The sequence below is a fragment of the Fukomys damarensis genome, unplaced genomic scaffold (assembly GCF_012274545.1).
Source record: "Fukomys damarensis isolate Sample0158 unplaced genomic scaffold, DMR_v1.0_HiC HiC_scaffold_24, whole genome shotgun sequence".
Taxonomy (NCBI): Eukaryota; Metazoa; Chordata; class Mammalia; order Rodentia; family Bathyergidae; genus Fukomys; species Fukomys damarensis.
The window spans coordinates 3,495,592-3,512,318 of NW_022900936.1; the positions used below are offsets into that span (position 1 = coordinate 3,495,592).

General features: G+C 57.4%; 1 protein-coding gene across 1 annotated transcript in view; it reads right to left on the reverse strand.

Moving 5' to 3' along the window:
* C2cd2 (C2 calcium dependent domain containing 2) overlaps positions 1 to 16,185 on the reverse strand; it is a 35,560-nt gene extending 19,375 nt beyond the window's left edge. The window contains exons 1-4 of the mRNA XM_033755933.1: positions 16,051 to 16,185; positions 13,624 to 13,722; positions 2,085 to 2,204; positions 1,240 to 1,376 (exon numbers count right to left, since the gene is read on the reverse strand). Coding sequence (XP_033611824.1) covers positions 1,240 to 1,376; positions 2,085 to 2,204; positions 13,624 to 13,722; positions 16,051 to 16,185 — 491 coding nt within the window. The remainder of the gene's footprint in view (positions 1 to 1,239; positions 1,377 to 2,084; positions 2,205 to 13,623; positions 13,723 to 16,050) is intronic.
* Between the last annotated feature and the right edge of the window lie 542 nt (positions 16,186 to 16,727).

The window sequence follows — 16,727 nt, forward strand, 5'->3', positions numbered from 1 at the left end:
GAGGTCGCGGTCAGCTGGTCACCCACGCCTGGCCGCCCGCCTGCACCCTCCAGGCTTCCTCGCCTCCCTGAAGGATGCTGCGCCGGCCCCACGCAGGACGCCAGGACAGACAGACAGGATAGGATGCCCCCACGCCGAGCTGGGCCCCAGGATCTCAGAAGCCCTTCACACCTGGCTGGGCGAGGAGGTGCACACCTGCACCCAGCACCCTGGGGGCTGAGGCAGGAGGATCCCAAGCCCAGCCCGAGAAACTTAGCTGCTTAGTGGCTGAGCACTTGCCTGGCATGCACAGGGACCATGCTACCATGACTATGATTTGTAATAATAATAATAATAAAAATAATGCTATGCTATCACGGGTGAGGCTTGGCCTCTGGCAGGTCTCTTATGAGTGGTGGGAGGGAAGAAGCAGTGGCCAGCTGCTCTGTTTGGACTGCAGGCCCAGACAAACAAGGCCACTTCGGGAGAAAGGAGATGCAGGACCCAAGGGAGGGAGAAAGGGGTTGAAATGGGGGTGCCCAGAGGAACCCTAATCCCCACCCCTCGAGAGTAAACTGCCAGGGCCACAGTGGAATCCTGATGGTGCATGCTATGGGAATTAGATACACATAAGAAACAAAACCAGAAGCCGGGCGTGGTGGTGCACGCCTGTAATCCCAGCACTCGGGAGGCTGAGGCAGGAGGATCGCTGTGAGTTCCAGAGCAGCCTGGGCTACATAGTGAGTTCCAGGTCAGTCTCAACTACATAGTGAGACCCCGTCTCAAAAAACCAAAAAAAAAAAAAAAAAAAAGGAACAAAACCTACGTGCGCCTTTCTGCCACATTGCGCAGGCTAGAATACCTATTGACAGATCATTAAATTCAGGTCTTTCTCCTGGTAAGGGGCACAATGACCACGGAGGGGCCGCCGCTCCTCCTTCAGCCACACCTGAGCCCCGGCTCTGGCCTCAAAGCCCTGCAGCACCAGAGGCGGGGCGACCTGCGCTTGGGTTTTGGGGTGCGCTTGTGACAACAGGGGAGCAGCAGCCGAGAGACCCGGCCTGACCTCCGTGCCGGTCCTCACCGCGACACCGGTCCAGGGAACACGGTCCCACCCCAGAGCCGCGTGGCCCAGGTCGGCCCAGGAGGCACAGACGGGGACAACGAAGGGGCTGCCAGCATCTGAGCCGAGCCCACCCAACTCCCTCCCCAGCACCGCCGTCCCACCACGTGCGCACGCGCACACACACACACACACACACACAGGGGTCCCGGGGACAGCCCACCTCTACGGCTGCCGGGGCGCGGGGCTGGACCTGCACGTCTGTTCCCGGCACAGGGACGAAGGCCCACCGGATGTGGATGTCCTCTCTCTTCTCTCTCATGTGGAACTCCAGCTAGGGAAAGGGAGTCACTGGGCCCGGGGTGCATGTGCCGTGCGCGTTCACTCCAACATCGCTCAGCTTCCCCTCGCCCGCTGCTTTCAGAAGGCACAGGAAGACCTCACCCTCTCAGCCCTGCGCCGGCCCCTTCCTCCGCCTTTGTACAGGGACGGCGGCCCGACCAGGACAGAGGAGGTGGGACGCGAGGCGAATGGACAGGGACCTCTGAAACAGGATCCGAATTCCCGACTGTTCATCACCTGCCACCTGACCACCCTGGGGAGCGCTGTGCGTCAGAAGCCGCCCACGCCTCCGGCCACTGCTGCAGTGTCCCCCGAGATACAGTTCTAAAACCAGCAGCCTTACTATTCCAGATACATCCTCAGGAAAGTAACAGCACTACTAAACTTTTTCTAGTTTATAAAACAATAAGGGCGCTGAGCACAGTGGCACATGCCAATAATCCCAGCACTTCGGAGGCTGAGGCAGGAGGGTCACCACATTTTTGAAGTTGGCTTGAGCTACACAGTAAGATCCTGTTTCAAAAAAAAAAAACCAACTACAGAAACAAACCAGAAACAAAAGCAAATAACATGGAAGCTCATGGAAACCTCTGCACTTGATTCCTGGCAATTAATGCAAAGGTGGGGCGTCCTCGCTGCCTCGGGAGCCCTGTGCTGGAGAGGAGGCGTCTCCCCGACTGGCTAGGTGCCCCCGCCTTACCTGCAGGTGCACCGGGGACAGCCGCACGTCACACAGCCAGCGCCCTGTGTCCCCTGAGGCGGCCGGCCCCACGCTGACCAGGAACTGCAGGGCATCCCCCACCGCTCGGCAGGCCACCACCTGGGGAGGATGGGTGACAGGTGAGACACAGGAGGCGCACAGCACGCCCGGGGCCGCCTGGCCGCACGTGGAGGGAGCCCTGGGACTCCGGGGTGTCACGGTCAGGCTCCGATACATCCCAGCTTTTCTACGACACAGCAGTGAAAATGAGCAACGGGACGCACGTCCTTCCTCCGGGCCTCTCAGGAGCCGGCTCGGTCCCGCCCAGACACAGCTGCAGGGCGCCTTCCGCCCACATCTTCGCGTAGGCACTGCCCTGCCACACTGCCCACCCTGGCTGTGAACATTTGCACAGCCACACGCAGCGGACACCTTGATATACAGTACAGGTAAGGACTTTACAGGTCACCAGAGCAGACTTGTTTCTGCCTAAATCATTTTAATGGGTCATTAGTTTTCAAACGAGTGGGAGCAATTCTAATTATGAAATATTACGTGACCGAAACGTTACACGGCCATAATGGAACAGAATTGTAAGATGAGCCCGAACATAAAATAAGTTTATTTTATTTGAGTTTTTGTTAGTTTTGGTTTTTGGAGACAGGGTCTCCCTATGTAGTTCAGGTTGACTTCAAACTCACTCTGTAGCCCAGGCCGGCCATGAACTCATGGTGATCCTCCTGCCTCGGCCCCCTGAGTGTCAGGATCACAGGTGTGTGCCACCATACCTGGATAGATCTTAATTGCATTTTTACTGTCATTTTGGCCAGATGTGGTGGGGCACGCCTGCAATCCCAGCACTGGAGAGGTTGAGGCAGGAGGATCACCATAAATTCGAGGCCATCTGAACTGTCTCAAAACAAAACAAAACCTCTAAAGACACAAAGAGGCCAGTAATTCCATCAGGAATGAATCAAACTCTAATCCTCTTACAGCATTTGGGAGTACTGATTTTTGAGGCCAACACATGGAGAACTCTCTGGCTTCTGCCACGGAATTTCTCTTCGGGAGCAGGTCTTCCGGCGGGGCCCAGGGAACAGTGCAGGCCACACAGACCTGTCACCGGGTCACTGCAGGGCTGGGCCGGGCGCCAGGAGCATCTGTCCCAAGCTGAGCCCTCAGCAGGCTGGGTGACCCTGGAGGAACAGATGCCACCATCCCAAGGGGCCGCTGGGAGCTCCCTCGGAAGGAAGAGGAAATTTCTCAATTCGCTGTGGGCTCACAGAGTTGGAAACACCGAGCGGGAAGATGACACTCCTGTCCTCCCCTCCTCCCCGCCCTCGGGAGAGAGGGATGGGACCCAGCGGAGCTGACCAGGGCCGGGGCCAAACACGGTTTGGATAAAAACAAATGCTCCGTCAACAGCACTGTCTGGAGCCAGAGGAGTGTATCAGGCTGACAACACACAGGACACAGGAAGATCAGCGTCTCCGCCAGGCAGGGCCTTTCACCGCTAACGTGAAGCGACAGGACGCAGCAGGGCTCCGGGTGTCTCGCTCGGCTGGAAACTTCTGCCCTAAGCCACTCAGCAAATGACAAAGAAGGCCAGGGTCGGAGGCACACACCTCCAACCTCAGCATGCTGGGAGGCCGAGGGTGGAAGGTCAAGCCCAGCCTGGCCAATGTGGCAAAACCCTGTTTCAAGCTAAAAACTGGGGGGCAGGGGATTTGGCTTAGTGGTTCTGCCACCTGCCTTGCAAGCACAAGGGCCTGAGTTCGATTCACAGTACCAAAAAAAAGGGGGGATGTAGCTGAGTGGTAAGACTCAGGTGGGGGTGCCTGCCACATGCACGCGCATGCACGCACACACACACACATGAAAAAACTTTACTAAGAAAACAGACAACTTTCTTAGTGTCTTGATTCAATCAAGAAATTGTGGCTTTCCTTCCTATCTGGCCTTAAAGAAAGCCTGCCCGGGCAGGTGTGGCAGTGCAGGCCTATAATCACTGGACCTGCGGCAGGAGGATCACCAGGAGCTCCAAACCAGCCAGGCCTACATAGGGAGTTCAAGGCCAGCCTGAACTACAGAAGGAGACCCTGTCTCAAACACACAACAAGAAAACCCCTCCCAGCACACCCTTCCTGGGCGCAGCCGCTGTAAGGAGTCCAGACTGTGGCATTCAGGGTCAGCCCAGCCTCTCCAGCCACCTGGAGCCCATCACAAGGCTACCAGGGAGAAGGCGGATCTGAGGGACACTCTGTCCGCCCAGGCCAGGCCCTCCCGGTTGCTGGCACCGTCCGCCCATCCTCACTGAACAGGATGGGAACGAGGCTTCATAAAAAAGTGTCCTTCTGTACAGGGGGAGTGTTTTCCTCAGCAGGCTGGCTTTCTGGCCACACAGCGGGACCAGGCCTGGTGTGGGACAGGGTCCCAGTCAGCCTCCCGCCCGCCAGATCCCGGGGGCCAACAGCAACCTCCTGCCCATGCCGCTAGGGGCCACACCTGGATCTCGACCTTCCAGACACAGGAGCTCCCCAAGAAGCCCTTCTTGTCAGGTGTGGCCGTCACACCTGTAATCCCAGCTCTCGGAAGGCTGACAGGAGGATCACGACAAATTCCAGGCCAGCCTGGAATTCATAGTGAGTTCAAGGCCACCCTGAACTAATGAGCAAGACCCTGTCTCAAAAAACCAACAAACAAGAAGCCCCCTTAGGTTTCCCAAGTGTGCGGAACTATTTACACGCAGCGTTTTAAAGTCCTTCATCCTTAGGCTGTAAGCGACTCGCTGTCAAAATGTCTGAATGGTGCTGGATTTCTGTAAAGGTAAGTCAGGCAGCAGTTAGTATCTGAAGGGCCACACAGGACTTCACAGCCAAGAGGGAGCCTTGTGGGTCCACAGTCCGACTCCTCAGAGCCGAGATCGGCTCCTCCTGGAAAGTGCCGCCTTGGGAGAGACCAACCCTAAGGCCAGCTTCACCCCTCACTCTGGAGACAGGGTCTCCCTGTGCAGCCCAGGACAGACTCAAACTCACAGTGATCCTCCTGCCTCAGCCTCCTACTTGTTGGGATTACAGGCACGCGCAACCACAACCAGTTCGAGACTTTTTCCCCCAAAGTAAACAGAGACCCCCTTGATGACACACACCATTCGAAATTAACAAAAGCCTGGCTGCAGGTCCGACACACAGCCTTCTGGAGAGGGGGGAAAGGGCACACTGTCACCTGCCCTGCCAGGGTGCCGGGAGGCCGTGCCCGGCTTTCCTCTCCTCCCAGTGTCTTGGCCGCACAGGCGACAGCTGCACACCTCGCACGTGCTCTGCTCCTAAAGCCGTGATCCCCTGTCTAGCCAGGAGCCCAAAACTCCAGGCGGAGCGGCGTCCAGGTCGAGCAGCTGCCTGCCAACGAGAAAGGCTCCTGTGCCTTCGGAGCTCACTGTCCTCTCCCCTCCCCTCCGCATCCAGTCTCTGGTTCCCGGGAGCCCGGACTGCTGGAGAGGACTTCACTTTGCCCGCACCCTGGGAGGGAAACTCCACACGACCAGAACCTCTCCGAGGTTGGCCCGACTTGCCCGGGAAGTCTGCATCACAAGGGAGTCGTTGCTGGCAGAACCAGCTGGCGGCCGCCCGGGGCACCCTGGGTGGACGCCGGGCCAGGTCCAGCCCCAGCCCGGCGACCCTCTGTATCCCTTCTCCCACTGGGGACTCCAAGGACGGCTGGGATGCAGCTTGGTCTTGCCTGCTATCCCCAGCCGAACCCAAAATGACACAAAGACAGACAAGAAGCAAGGAGGGTCTTCTGGAATGCTGTGCCACAGCAGGGCTGCTGAGAATGCTGGCGCTGAAGTGTTGTACTGGGCGATCCACAGCTTAAAATCCCGTTCAGGGTGTGTGTGTGGCTGTCTTCACCATCTCTACATGCAGAGACAGAGGAAGGGCCAAGCGTGGTTGGTACACACCTGCGACTCCCGCATTCGGGAGGCTGAGACAGGAGGGTTGCCACGAGTTCAAGGCCAGCCTGAACGACACAGCCAGACCCTGTCCCAAAAAACAGAAAGGGCGGGAGTGGATGGAATTGGACCTTCGACCCGGTGCTTCCCATCCTAGGACAAGACATCTGTCACAGCCACCACTAATGTTCTATATTCAACAAACTGAGACAGGGTGTGTGGCCTGCGGGCCGGGAAGTGCACCGCTCGGGCCCCTACTGTGACTGTGCCACGAAGGGGCCTCTGCTCCTCCGTCCCCTCCATGACTCTGTGTGGAGAGCAGGGCCTCCCCAAGGGTGAGGTGCCCACAACCCCACACCCCACAGGGCAAGGCGTCGCCAGCCGAGCCACCCAGGGGTGCCGGAGCCAGGCCCGCTCTTCCGAGCTCCAGGTGCCCGGCGGAGGCCCTTCCCTGATCCCTCGTACTCAGTGCTGACACCGGACCCCGGGGTGCCTAGAGCGGAGCTAGGACCCCAGCCCCACACAGGGTGTCGCTGTCCCAACGGCTGGGCCGGACTCTCCGACCTCCCCGCTGGGCCGCCGCCCTGAGCCCTCCTGGACGCTCCTGAGGTGCTTCTCCGCTGACAGAAGGTGAAACCTACCCTGTGGGGGACGGCAGCAAGCCGGGGGCCCAACCTCCTTTTGGGGGCCTCACGGACCGCACTCGAGGACGGGACCGTTTGGGGATTCCCACTGGAGCCAAGCAGAGCTGCTGTCTGACTGGTGACAGAGCCGTGTGAGGACCCGAGGCTCTCCCTGCACCTTTTTTATCAGTACTAGAAATTGAACCCAGGGTCTTCACACTGAACTACATCCCAACTCCCCATTTCTTTTTCATTTTTTATTTTGAGACAGGGTCTTACTAAGTTCCTTGACTGGGCTGACTCGAATTTGTGACCCTCCTGTCTCAGCCTCCCAGAGAACCAGGATTACAGGCCCCCGTCCTTCTACCCTGCCCCTTCTCAGAGTCAGGCTGCCCCAGGGCACCACCACCCACGAAACCGAGCAGCAGGTAGCCTTGCAGGAGGCCGAAGGGACCTGGACCTTGGAGGCAGGGCTTCCCACGGGCACCGCGGCCACCGGCCTCAGGGAGATGGGCGCAGGGCAGTTACACAGGCTCCCGGCACGGGGTGCAGGAACTTCACGTCACACAGCAAGGGGAAAGGGAGATGAGCTTCTTGTTGCAACCAGAGAGACAGGCGTGAGCGATGTCAGAGGTGCTGCCCTTTCTACCAGCAAGGGATGGGAGCAAGAGCCTCAGGAGCTCCCATCAGGAAGCAAAAGCAGGAGAGAGATCAGGCAGAGGCCAGACCCGCAGCGCTCCCTCCGAGGGCTTCCCTGCCTGTCCCCAGGGCCAGGTTCTGGGGGAACTGTCCATGCTGCTCATGGCTAAGGGTGGTTAGTGTCAGCTCGCCCCAGCCCCTCTTCCTCCCTCTCTGACAGTAACTAGGACTGAACCCACATACTTGGCACTGAGCTACCTCCTGGGCCCTTTGTTGAGACAGGGACTCACTGAATCAATAAACTGCCCAGAGTGGGCTTGAACTTGCCACCCTCCTGCCTCAGCCTCCCAGAAGACTGGGTCATGGGTGGGCACCCCATACACCCACACCCACACACTCAGCCTCGTGGTCCTTGTGTTGCGGGTGGGTAGAGGCAGGAGCCCTGTGAGCCAGGAATGGTGAAAGTGGAGGAAATGCTCCTCCGAGCAGCACTGTGGGTTGCATACAGCAGTCGGACTCATGCCCAGGAGGGGTCCGGCTCTGGCTTCCCAGCAGTCTTTCCTCCGCGCCAGGAGTCAGAACTTTCATGTATGGCTTTAACCTGCACTGATCCTTAAGCCATAGGGAGACCATCAGGTGGGTGTGGTGGCACAGGCTGTGACCCCAACCCTTGGGAGGCTGAGGCAGGAGGATCACAGTGAGTTTGAGGCCAGGCTGGACTACATATCAAGACCCTAACTCAAAAACCAAACCAAAACAAAAGCCACAGACTGTGACCATCTCTCCCAGGATGCCCGGCCCCAACATGGAGAAAGGCGAAGAGCCAGTAGGCTCCCCCATGACATCAGCCACCAGGCGGACCTGCACTCCCCATGGGCTCCTGCCCCCAGGCATCCCACCGAGGACCAGCAGGCTGCGGCCCGGGCCATGGTGATGATGGCGAAGCGGGGAGGGAGGCTTCTGTGTTCCGCAGCTCCAGCCCGGAGACTGAGCCGCCTCCTGCGAGCCCAGGCAGGCAGAGAGAGCTGGGCGCATCGTGGCCAGGCCTGGGGGCAGGTGAGCAGGCCCGGAGCGGGGGTGCCGGGAGCAGGGGCGTCCCCAAGGCCACAGGACGAGCACCCTCCACCCTGGGCCCCACGCCCCGGCGTCTCTGAGGACGAGTGGTGGCCAGAACCCTTACGTGGCTCCCACTGGACGCAGGGACTCGGGACCCCAACTCCAGGGAGGGACAGCGGGGACCTAGCTGATGACGAAGGCCCCCATGAGGGTCACAAGCCTCTGCTGTACCCCAAAGCGGTTGGGGGCCTTCCTAGGCAGGGGGGCACCCAGGGAGGGCCCCGAGCCCTGCCCACCCCACACCCTGCCCTCACCGCAGCTGCTCCGAGCAGCCCCGTCACCCCTGGGAAGCCAGACGTAGCTGCCCAGAGTCCTGGGAGCGGCTGAATGAGGAGGACGTGGGGACGAGGGACGGAACCCACAGGGAGGCCGGGGGAACCGCGCCCCGCACTGTCCCAGACCCGGTCAGGGTGGCCAGGCCGTGACACACCGGGCAATGCCGGGCAGTGAGCGGAGCACTCAGTACATGAGAGCCACGCGTGTGTCTCACAAGGGTGCTCGGAGCCCCTTCCCCGATCCCGTGAGGGGTCTGGCGTCTCTGGACCGAGCACAGGTTGGCAGACACACAAAGCAGACCGGAAGGAAGGTCCTCACTCGCAGCCCGCCTGTCTGACAGCACCGCGTCACAGCCCTGTGCTTGGCGGACTGAGGCTCTCGGCCCCGGCGCTGACGGTCCCACGTCCGGCCAAGTCCGAGAAGAGAGGCGCGCTGAGGCCAGGGGCAGAGCTTCAGAGTGGGGGCTGACAGCAAAAGTCTGTGCTTCTGATTTCAGGCACTGAGCCTGCTTTTTCTTCTCAAGAATTAAAGCCCGCGTGGTGGCTCACACCTGTAACGCCAGCACTCAGGAGACATGAGTCTGAGGCCAGCCCGGGCTACACAGTGAGACCCTGTCTCAAAAAGCCAATTTAAAAAAAAGTGGACTTACGCAGAGCAGGGAGACAAAGGAAGCAGAATGACGGGACCCAAGGCAGACCTGGCCCTCGGGGTCCGACGGGAGAAGCGGAACACGCTGCTGGATGAGGGGGCGCACTCCCATGATCCTGGCACTTGGGAGGCTGAGGCAGGAGAATCAGGCCAAGTTCCAGCCCGAACCACATGGAGACTCCGTCTCAAAGAACCACCCACAGCAGCCATCTGCAGGGGAAGGGCCGGGAGACATCTTCCAGGAAGTGGTACCTTCTACGCCGCCCTCACCTGTCAACGAGCGTGTGCCGTTTCTGTAATGGCACTACAGCCAACCGTCCAAGCGTCCTCTTCCCAAAGCTGGGAAGACCTCACCGCTTCTACTCTTTCCGCAGCCCCTCTCCTCCGGGACAGCGAGGAGATGAACACAGGGCGAGCGGCTCTCTCATGAGAGGTACAGGGCAGCCACCGCCCACTGGGCTGCCCGTGCCCAGCTTGCTCTGACTGGGAGCCGTCAGCGGTGCCCACCGACGGGCAGAAGCCCAGCTGAACCCAGCCCTCACCAGCATCTCCTGGGCGGTCTCTGAGGAGCTCTGGATGAACCTGAACACCACGGGCACAAACAGAACAAAAGCAGCGTAGTCTGTATGGCAGGAATAAAAGCGGAAACTTGTGAGGAAAAGCCCGGGGAAGCAGGCTGACGCAGGACCCAGCCGATTCCCTGCGGCTCACGGCCCGAGAGACCAGCATGCACTTTTAACCCTCTCCTGTTTTCTGCAGAACTAGTAGGCAGTGCGGACACCGAGGCTGTACGAGCCTGCGCCCTCAGAGCGAGCCCCCAGAGCCAGGGTTCTGACGGGGAGGTGAACCACGGCTCAGCTGTAGAAAAGCAAACAGATTTTGAAGAGGGCCTATGATGTGAAAGAACAAAAGCTTTAGAAAAACTGTGTAAGCCCGCTGCGGTGGCGCACACCTATAATCCCGCGCTCTGGGTGGCTGAGGTAGGAGGATCATAATTTTGAGCCCAGCCTGGGCAACTTACGGACTTAGGGAGACACAGTCTCAAAATAAAAAATAAAAAAGGATGGGGATGTAGCTCAGGGTGAAGGGCCTGGGTCCAATCCCTCATACTGCCAGACAGAACAGAATGCACACAAACTGGTTATCACCATGAGAGTCAGCGGGAAAATGTGGGACAGGACCCTCCTCGCTCTCTCGCCTTACTGGGACTGTTCTGAAAGCACAAGGGCTGGAGAATCTTCAGCTGACCCTGCAGATTCACTGCCACCTTTTGAGGCTGCCCTGCGCAGGGAGGGGAGAGAGCAACTCGAACCCTTATCCTTGAAAACAACTGGTAACTGGGTCACAGCGGCACTGCTGGGGTAAATCATACAGAATGGGGCATTTGCCATCTTAGCCATTTCTAAGTGTGCAGCCGGTAGTGCTAAGCTCACCTGCTATTCACACCCGTTCCACGCCACCACTGCTGTGTGATCTCCACCATCCATCTCCTTTCCCAAACGGAAACTCTGACCCCTTCAGACACTGACGCTGGCCAGCCCCCCAGCCCCCAGCGCCACCATTCCACTCTCTGTATGAACTCGACACTAGGACCCTCGTCCAAATAGAATCATATAATTTTTGTCGTTTCCAAATGAGTGTGGTGGTGCACACTTGTAATCCCAGCACTCGGGAGGCCGAGGCAGGAGGACCGCCCAAATTTAAGGTCAGCCTGGGCTACAGAGTGTGTTCAAGACCAGCCTGAACTATATAGCATACTTTCTCCTCAAAAAAAAAAAAAAAAAAAGTCCTATGTTGCCTCACTTCTTGGAGCATAACGTGTTCCAGGTCCAGACCCCTCTTCTGGACCTGCCCTGTTTTATTTACCCGTTCACACAGCTTGGGCTGCTTCTCTCCTTAGCTCTTGTCCACAACACTGTCGAAAACAAAGACCAACAAATACTACACTGCTTTTAGTTTTCTTTGGTGGGGGTGGTCTGAGACAAGATCTTGCTCTGTAGTCCAGGCTGGCCTGGAACCTATGGTGATCCTCCTGCCTCAGCCTCTCTGGTGCTGGGATAAACGGTGTGCGCCGCCACACCAGCAGCTTTTAGCTTTTAATTTGCACATTATAGGACTGTGATTGTACTAAAAGCAATGCAGTTCCATCACCCTCTTTCTACAGCGGAGTTTCTGGCAATAAGAGACCCTAAAAACCAGTCTATCATTACGTCTCCACCTCTGCCCTCTCCCCAAGCCACGCCAGCTCTGCTCACTCTGTCCTCTTACTTGGGAGAAACTTCCGTGCCGCAGGGAGGGTCAGTCCCTGTCTGCCACCCAGGGGACAGTGCTGGCTGTGACGGGGCCCTCTGGTCCCAGCAGGAGCGGTGGCTTCCACACTCGCCGGGGTGTGGGGTGGGGAGTGCCTCCTGCACCACGGCCCTGCGGTCTGATGGCTGGTGGCTCCTCACCCAGCCAGAGTCGGGAGGGTAAACCACAGGTCCCGTATGGGCAGCATCTGCCGCCTGAGCTCCCGGAAAGAGGAGAGACAGCTAATTACCCAGCTTTGGAAGGCAGATGAATAAGCCCTAGCTTGTCCAGAGCGCTGGGCTGTAGTTACATTGGCCATTGCTCACCCGGGACTCTCCAGGGCGCTGAGGCTGCAGAGAGCTCGGGGCACAGCTGCACAGTAAAACGCTCAGTGCACTAGAAGCACACACAGCCCTGCAACACAGACAGGGCAGCGGCGGGGACTGTCGGCGCTCCCTCCTCCCCCTGGGCCACCTGCTGTCCTGCCTCACGGCCTGCCAAATGGGCCACACTCAGTTAACTCAGAAATGAGACACAGACACCGAAGAAGACACATGAGGCTGAGGATAGAGAAAGAGCAGCCCAATCCCAGAAGGCAGAAGGTACTTGGGCGGCTGAGGCAGGAGGATCGCTGCAAGTTTGAGGACAGCCTAAACCACATAGCAAGGTCCTGTCTCAAGCAAAACAAAAATAATGAAAGGCAGGAAGGGGACGGATAGAGGGGGACAGAGGAGTCTTGCAGATCATTAACAAAACCTGTTCCCTCCGTACATGTAGGGAGCCCACACCGGAGAGCCCCTTTCTCCCACCTGCGTCTGACTGCAGTGCAGAGCACACGTCTGGGTCTCTGGGTGGCAAGGGTGTGACATATGTCCAGGGGAAGTCCCTAGTGCTGGTCGTCTCTCTGACTACCCGGCAAAGCAAACAAGCTTTCATACTGGGAGAACATGCCGAGCCCCAGTTAGAAACAGTAACAGCAACATGCAAACAACGGAGCAACCACAGTGCGGGGTTAAGGAAAGCTTTCTCTGGGCCCAGGATTTAGCTCAGAGTTCTGCCGCCTGCTTTGCAAGTGCAAGGTCCTGAGTTCGATCCCCAGAGTACCAAAAAGCAAAGCAAAGCAAAGCAAAGCCTCCCTGGACCTGCGGCAGAAGCTTGCTTAGGATCCGTGTACCTGGCCGGCCAAGGTGTAAGCAAAAGGAAGAGGAGCGCGCAACACACCGCCAGGGCCAATGGCGGCCCTTGTGCTGCAGACCCCACTTGCATCACGCAGACAGGCAGGCACGCGGGCAGGCACGCGGGCAGGCGGGCTCGCAGGCTCTACACTGCAGGACCGCAGCAGGAGGCTTGCACGACCATGCATGCAGCCCCCAGAGCTCGGCTCCTGGCAGAGCAGGCTATAAGTAATGTTGGGCTTTTTGCCTCTGGCTTCTCTTGCTCAGCATGATTCCAAGGTCCGCCTGGGGTGTAGCCTGCATGAGGACCCCATTTCCTTTTTAAGGCTGAATAATCCGTCCTTATATGGACAGACCGCACCTTGTCTGTGAACTCACCCAGGATGCGCTAGGATTTATTATTATCATTTTGGTACTGGGGATTGAACCCAGGGCCCAGGGCCTTTATGCTGAGTTCCAGCTCCAGCTCTTTTAATTTTTATTTTGAGGCAGAATTTTGAGATCAGAATCTGGTCCCTAAGTCACCCAACCTGGGCTCACTCCTCTCTCCTCCTGCCTCTGCCTCCCACAGTGCTGGGACTACAGCTCAGGCTTTTGTTTGTTTTTTTTTTTTTGTGCTACCGGGGATCGAACTCAGGTCCTTGCGCTGGTGAGGCAGGCCACCAAACCGCTGAGCTAAATCCCCAGCCCCCAGGCTTTTGTTTTTTTCATGGCATAAGAGTTCCGCAGTGTTAAGAGTACTGAAACCAACCGCACTCTCCCAGCCCCGGCTTCACTCTACTTCCTTCTGGAGGGAAAGGCCAGGCGAGCGAGCGCCTGCTTACCTTCTCCTGGGCCGACTTGGCCACACTGGACACTTCTGAAACTGCCAGCTGCAGGGGTGGCGGCCGAGGGTCCTGCTGGAAGGAGAGGCGCAGCGGGCCCTGGAAGAGAGAAGCAGCGTGAGGAGACCAAGCCAGAGGCAATGCTGCCTTTCTTTAAAAAATATTACATACTTGAGTTTGATCCCTGGTACCAAAAAAAAAAAAAAAAAAAAAAAAAAAAAAAAAAAAAAAAAAAAAAAAAAAAAAAAAAAAAAAAAAAAAAAAAAAAAAAAAAAAAAAAAAAAAAAAAAAAAAAAAAAAAAAAAAAAAAAAAAAAAAAAAAAAAAAAAAAAAAAAAAAAAAAAAAAAAAAAAAAAAAATCGCATACTTTCTACAAAGATCTACAAAGTCAACGAGATACAGGTATACATGAAAACTACAATGAATGTCTAAATTCAAAAATCACATCATCACAAACCTCTCTCAGAACCCCTGCCTCACTTCCAACACCCTCCTCCCCTCCTCCCGCCTCCTGCAGCGGCTCTGGGTCCTCTTTCCTGAGTGTCTTTAGCTGCGCTGTCCCGGCTGCCTTGTGTCTCAAGTGGATTCAAAACGTGCCCCTGTCATGGTCATTTTGTCTCTGGGGAGGAGCCGGGAGTCACACGGTGCCAGATCCGGGGACTCAGGTGGACGAGGACACAGTGCTGTGTTCACGAGCTGCCTTTCTGTTGGATGGCGCTCGGCAGCAGGATTCACTGTATTTCTGATCACATCACATAAAGACGCTCAGGGGAGAGGCCTGCAGAGCTGCTACAGGAAGTGGCCAGATGGTGAGCTGAGCGTGTTCACAGTGAGGGGTGGGATTCTGGGGGGATTCTTGGCAGTGTGGCTTTTACTGTAACACAGTTTTAAAACCGAAGTCCACAGTACTTTGATCGCCCCATGGAGGGAGACATCAGCGAAGGCTCCTCTCAGCAGCTTATACCCCAAGGCTGATGATGGCTCTATCTCACTCAGTCCTCGCAGGGACGAAGGACAGGAGCAAAGCCCAAGACGGTACAACTGCGGCAGCAGGGAAGCCGGGTGTGGTGGCACAGACCTGTAACCTCGGTGGCTGAGGCAGGAGGATCACCGTGAGTTCGAGGCCAGCCGAGACTACATAGCAAGACCTTGTCTCAAAACAAAATAAAACAACCAAACCAAACCAAACACCAGCAAGGGCATGACCAGTGCCGAGTTTCAGCAGAAGGAAGGGACCAGAGCCTCTGGAGCCGGCTTCATCCTGCACCTCTGAGGGTCCTCCCGTCTGGTGCCCGTCTCTTGCCCACCCCAGGAAGTGGCTGTGCCTTCCACTTGAGGTGCCCCATTCTGCTCTCCGTGGGACCCGGGCTGGGAAGGAGCCAGCTGGGGGCTGGTCCTTGGCCTTGCCTCCAAGCGCTCTGGAGCTGCCCAGCTCCTGCCCTCAGCCAACTGCTCCCTCCGTTTCAGCAACAGTGTTCTCCACAGCCCTCCAGGGCTCAGCTTAAGTCTCTTCCGAGTCTTGCAATTTAAAACTTTCCCGGTGGTGTGGGCTGAATGAATGTAGCCATGCAGCAGGGAGACCAATGCTGTCTGGATGGCCGAGGAGGGCTTGGAGAGGCAACCAAGTCTTGTCCTTCCGTGCCCCACAGTAAGGCTTCCTGTAGCCCCTGTCCTGACCTCGGCAGAGACCCCATCCGTATCCAGGGAGCCTCGGCAGGGAGGCTGAAAACCTAGCCCAGCACCCTCCTGTGCTTCAGAGTGCAGGCCGGCAATTGAGTTCCAGATCCGAGGCCGGACCGGGCCGGGGCGGGGAAGAACGGAGCAAGCCCTTCGGTTCCCTAGGATGAGCTCTCCACAGGAGCGTCGTGACTGACACACTCTGTCCTAGCAACAGCTACCTCAGGTGTGGGCGGCCGGGGCTGTCTTGGGAGGGGCTGCTGGCCGCAAGCCAGTGGCGACATGGGTCTGGGATCGGGCTCGCCTGGCTTCCAGGACAGCGCCTGACACAGGTTGAGCCAGGTGGGCACCATCTGCACTGCCAACCCTTGCCAGTGTGAAGCAAAGAGCACAGGGCACCTTTTCCTGCCCAGTGTCTCACACCTGGATCCAGATGCGGGCTTAGAAACGCTCCCACGCTCCCACTTGCCGGCCCATCCAGGTTCAAACCCCAGAGATGCTGCACGGAACTTTCACGTGAAGGGAGCTCTTAGCAAAGGAGGAAATTATGGAGGTAAACGGAAACAAGGATGCTGCACTTCCCCACCCCATCTGCCAGGCCTGGGGGCGCCTCCTCCATGGCCTCTCTAGGCAGAAGAGACGGAGCCACACGCAGAAGGACGTGGCAGGAAGTGCTCAGTAGCCCGGATAAGGGGACACAGAAGGGTGACCGCCCTGCCTGATGGTAAAACCAGCCCAGAACCTCCGCACCCTGAACTGTGTGGCGCCGGGCGGTGGGGAACACAGAGCACCCAGAGCTCCTAACGCAGGCGCAGGCAGCATGGAGCCTCGCCGGCAGAGGAAACGGAAATCCTCCCGAGTCAGAAGCTTCTGGGGCCTTGGCATGATGCCGTCAGGGCCTTCTCGGGGCCTGCACAACCTAGGTCCAATCACAGGGAAACACCAGGCCCGGGGAAGGACATTCAGCAGCTCCAGGAACGTTCAAACTCACTAGCAGAGGCAGGGGGCTCAGAACCAAGTGAGCGCAGCACCCTGGGAACACAGGGGGAGCTCTTTACTTTTAGTTACTGAAGGCATTGTGACAGAGTTAACCCCTGGGCTCTGGATTATAGCAACACTGTACCACGGTTAACTTCTCTTTGTTCTTCTTCTCTTTGGTATGGGGTTCGAACTTGGGACCTTGTGCAGTGGAGCCACTGAGCAGAATCCCAGGCCTTTCCAAGGTTAACTTCTTATCCTGCTACAATGTTTGTTTCCCTGGGTCATGGCTTTTAGTAACACTACATCGATGCTAATTCTTGGTTGGGTCTTTTTTTTTTTTCTGAGCTAGGGTCTCCCTACGTAGCCCAGGCTGGCCTTGAAGTCTGGGTGATCCTCCTGCCTCAGCCTCCAGAGTACTGATTCTGATTACTGAATTGTTTGTTACA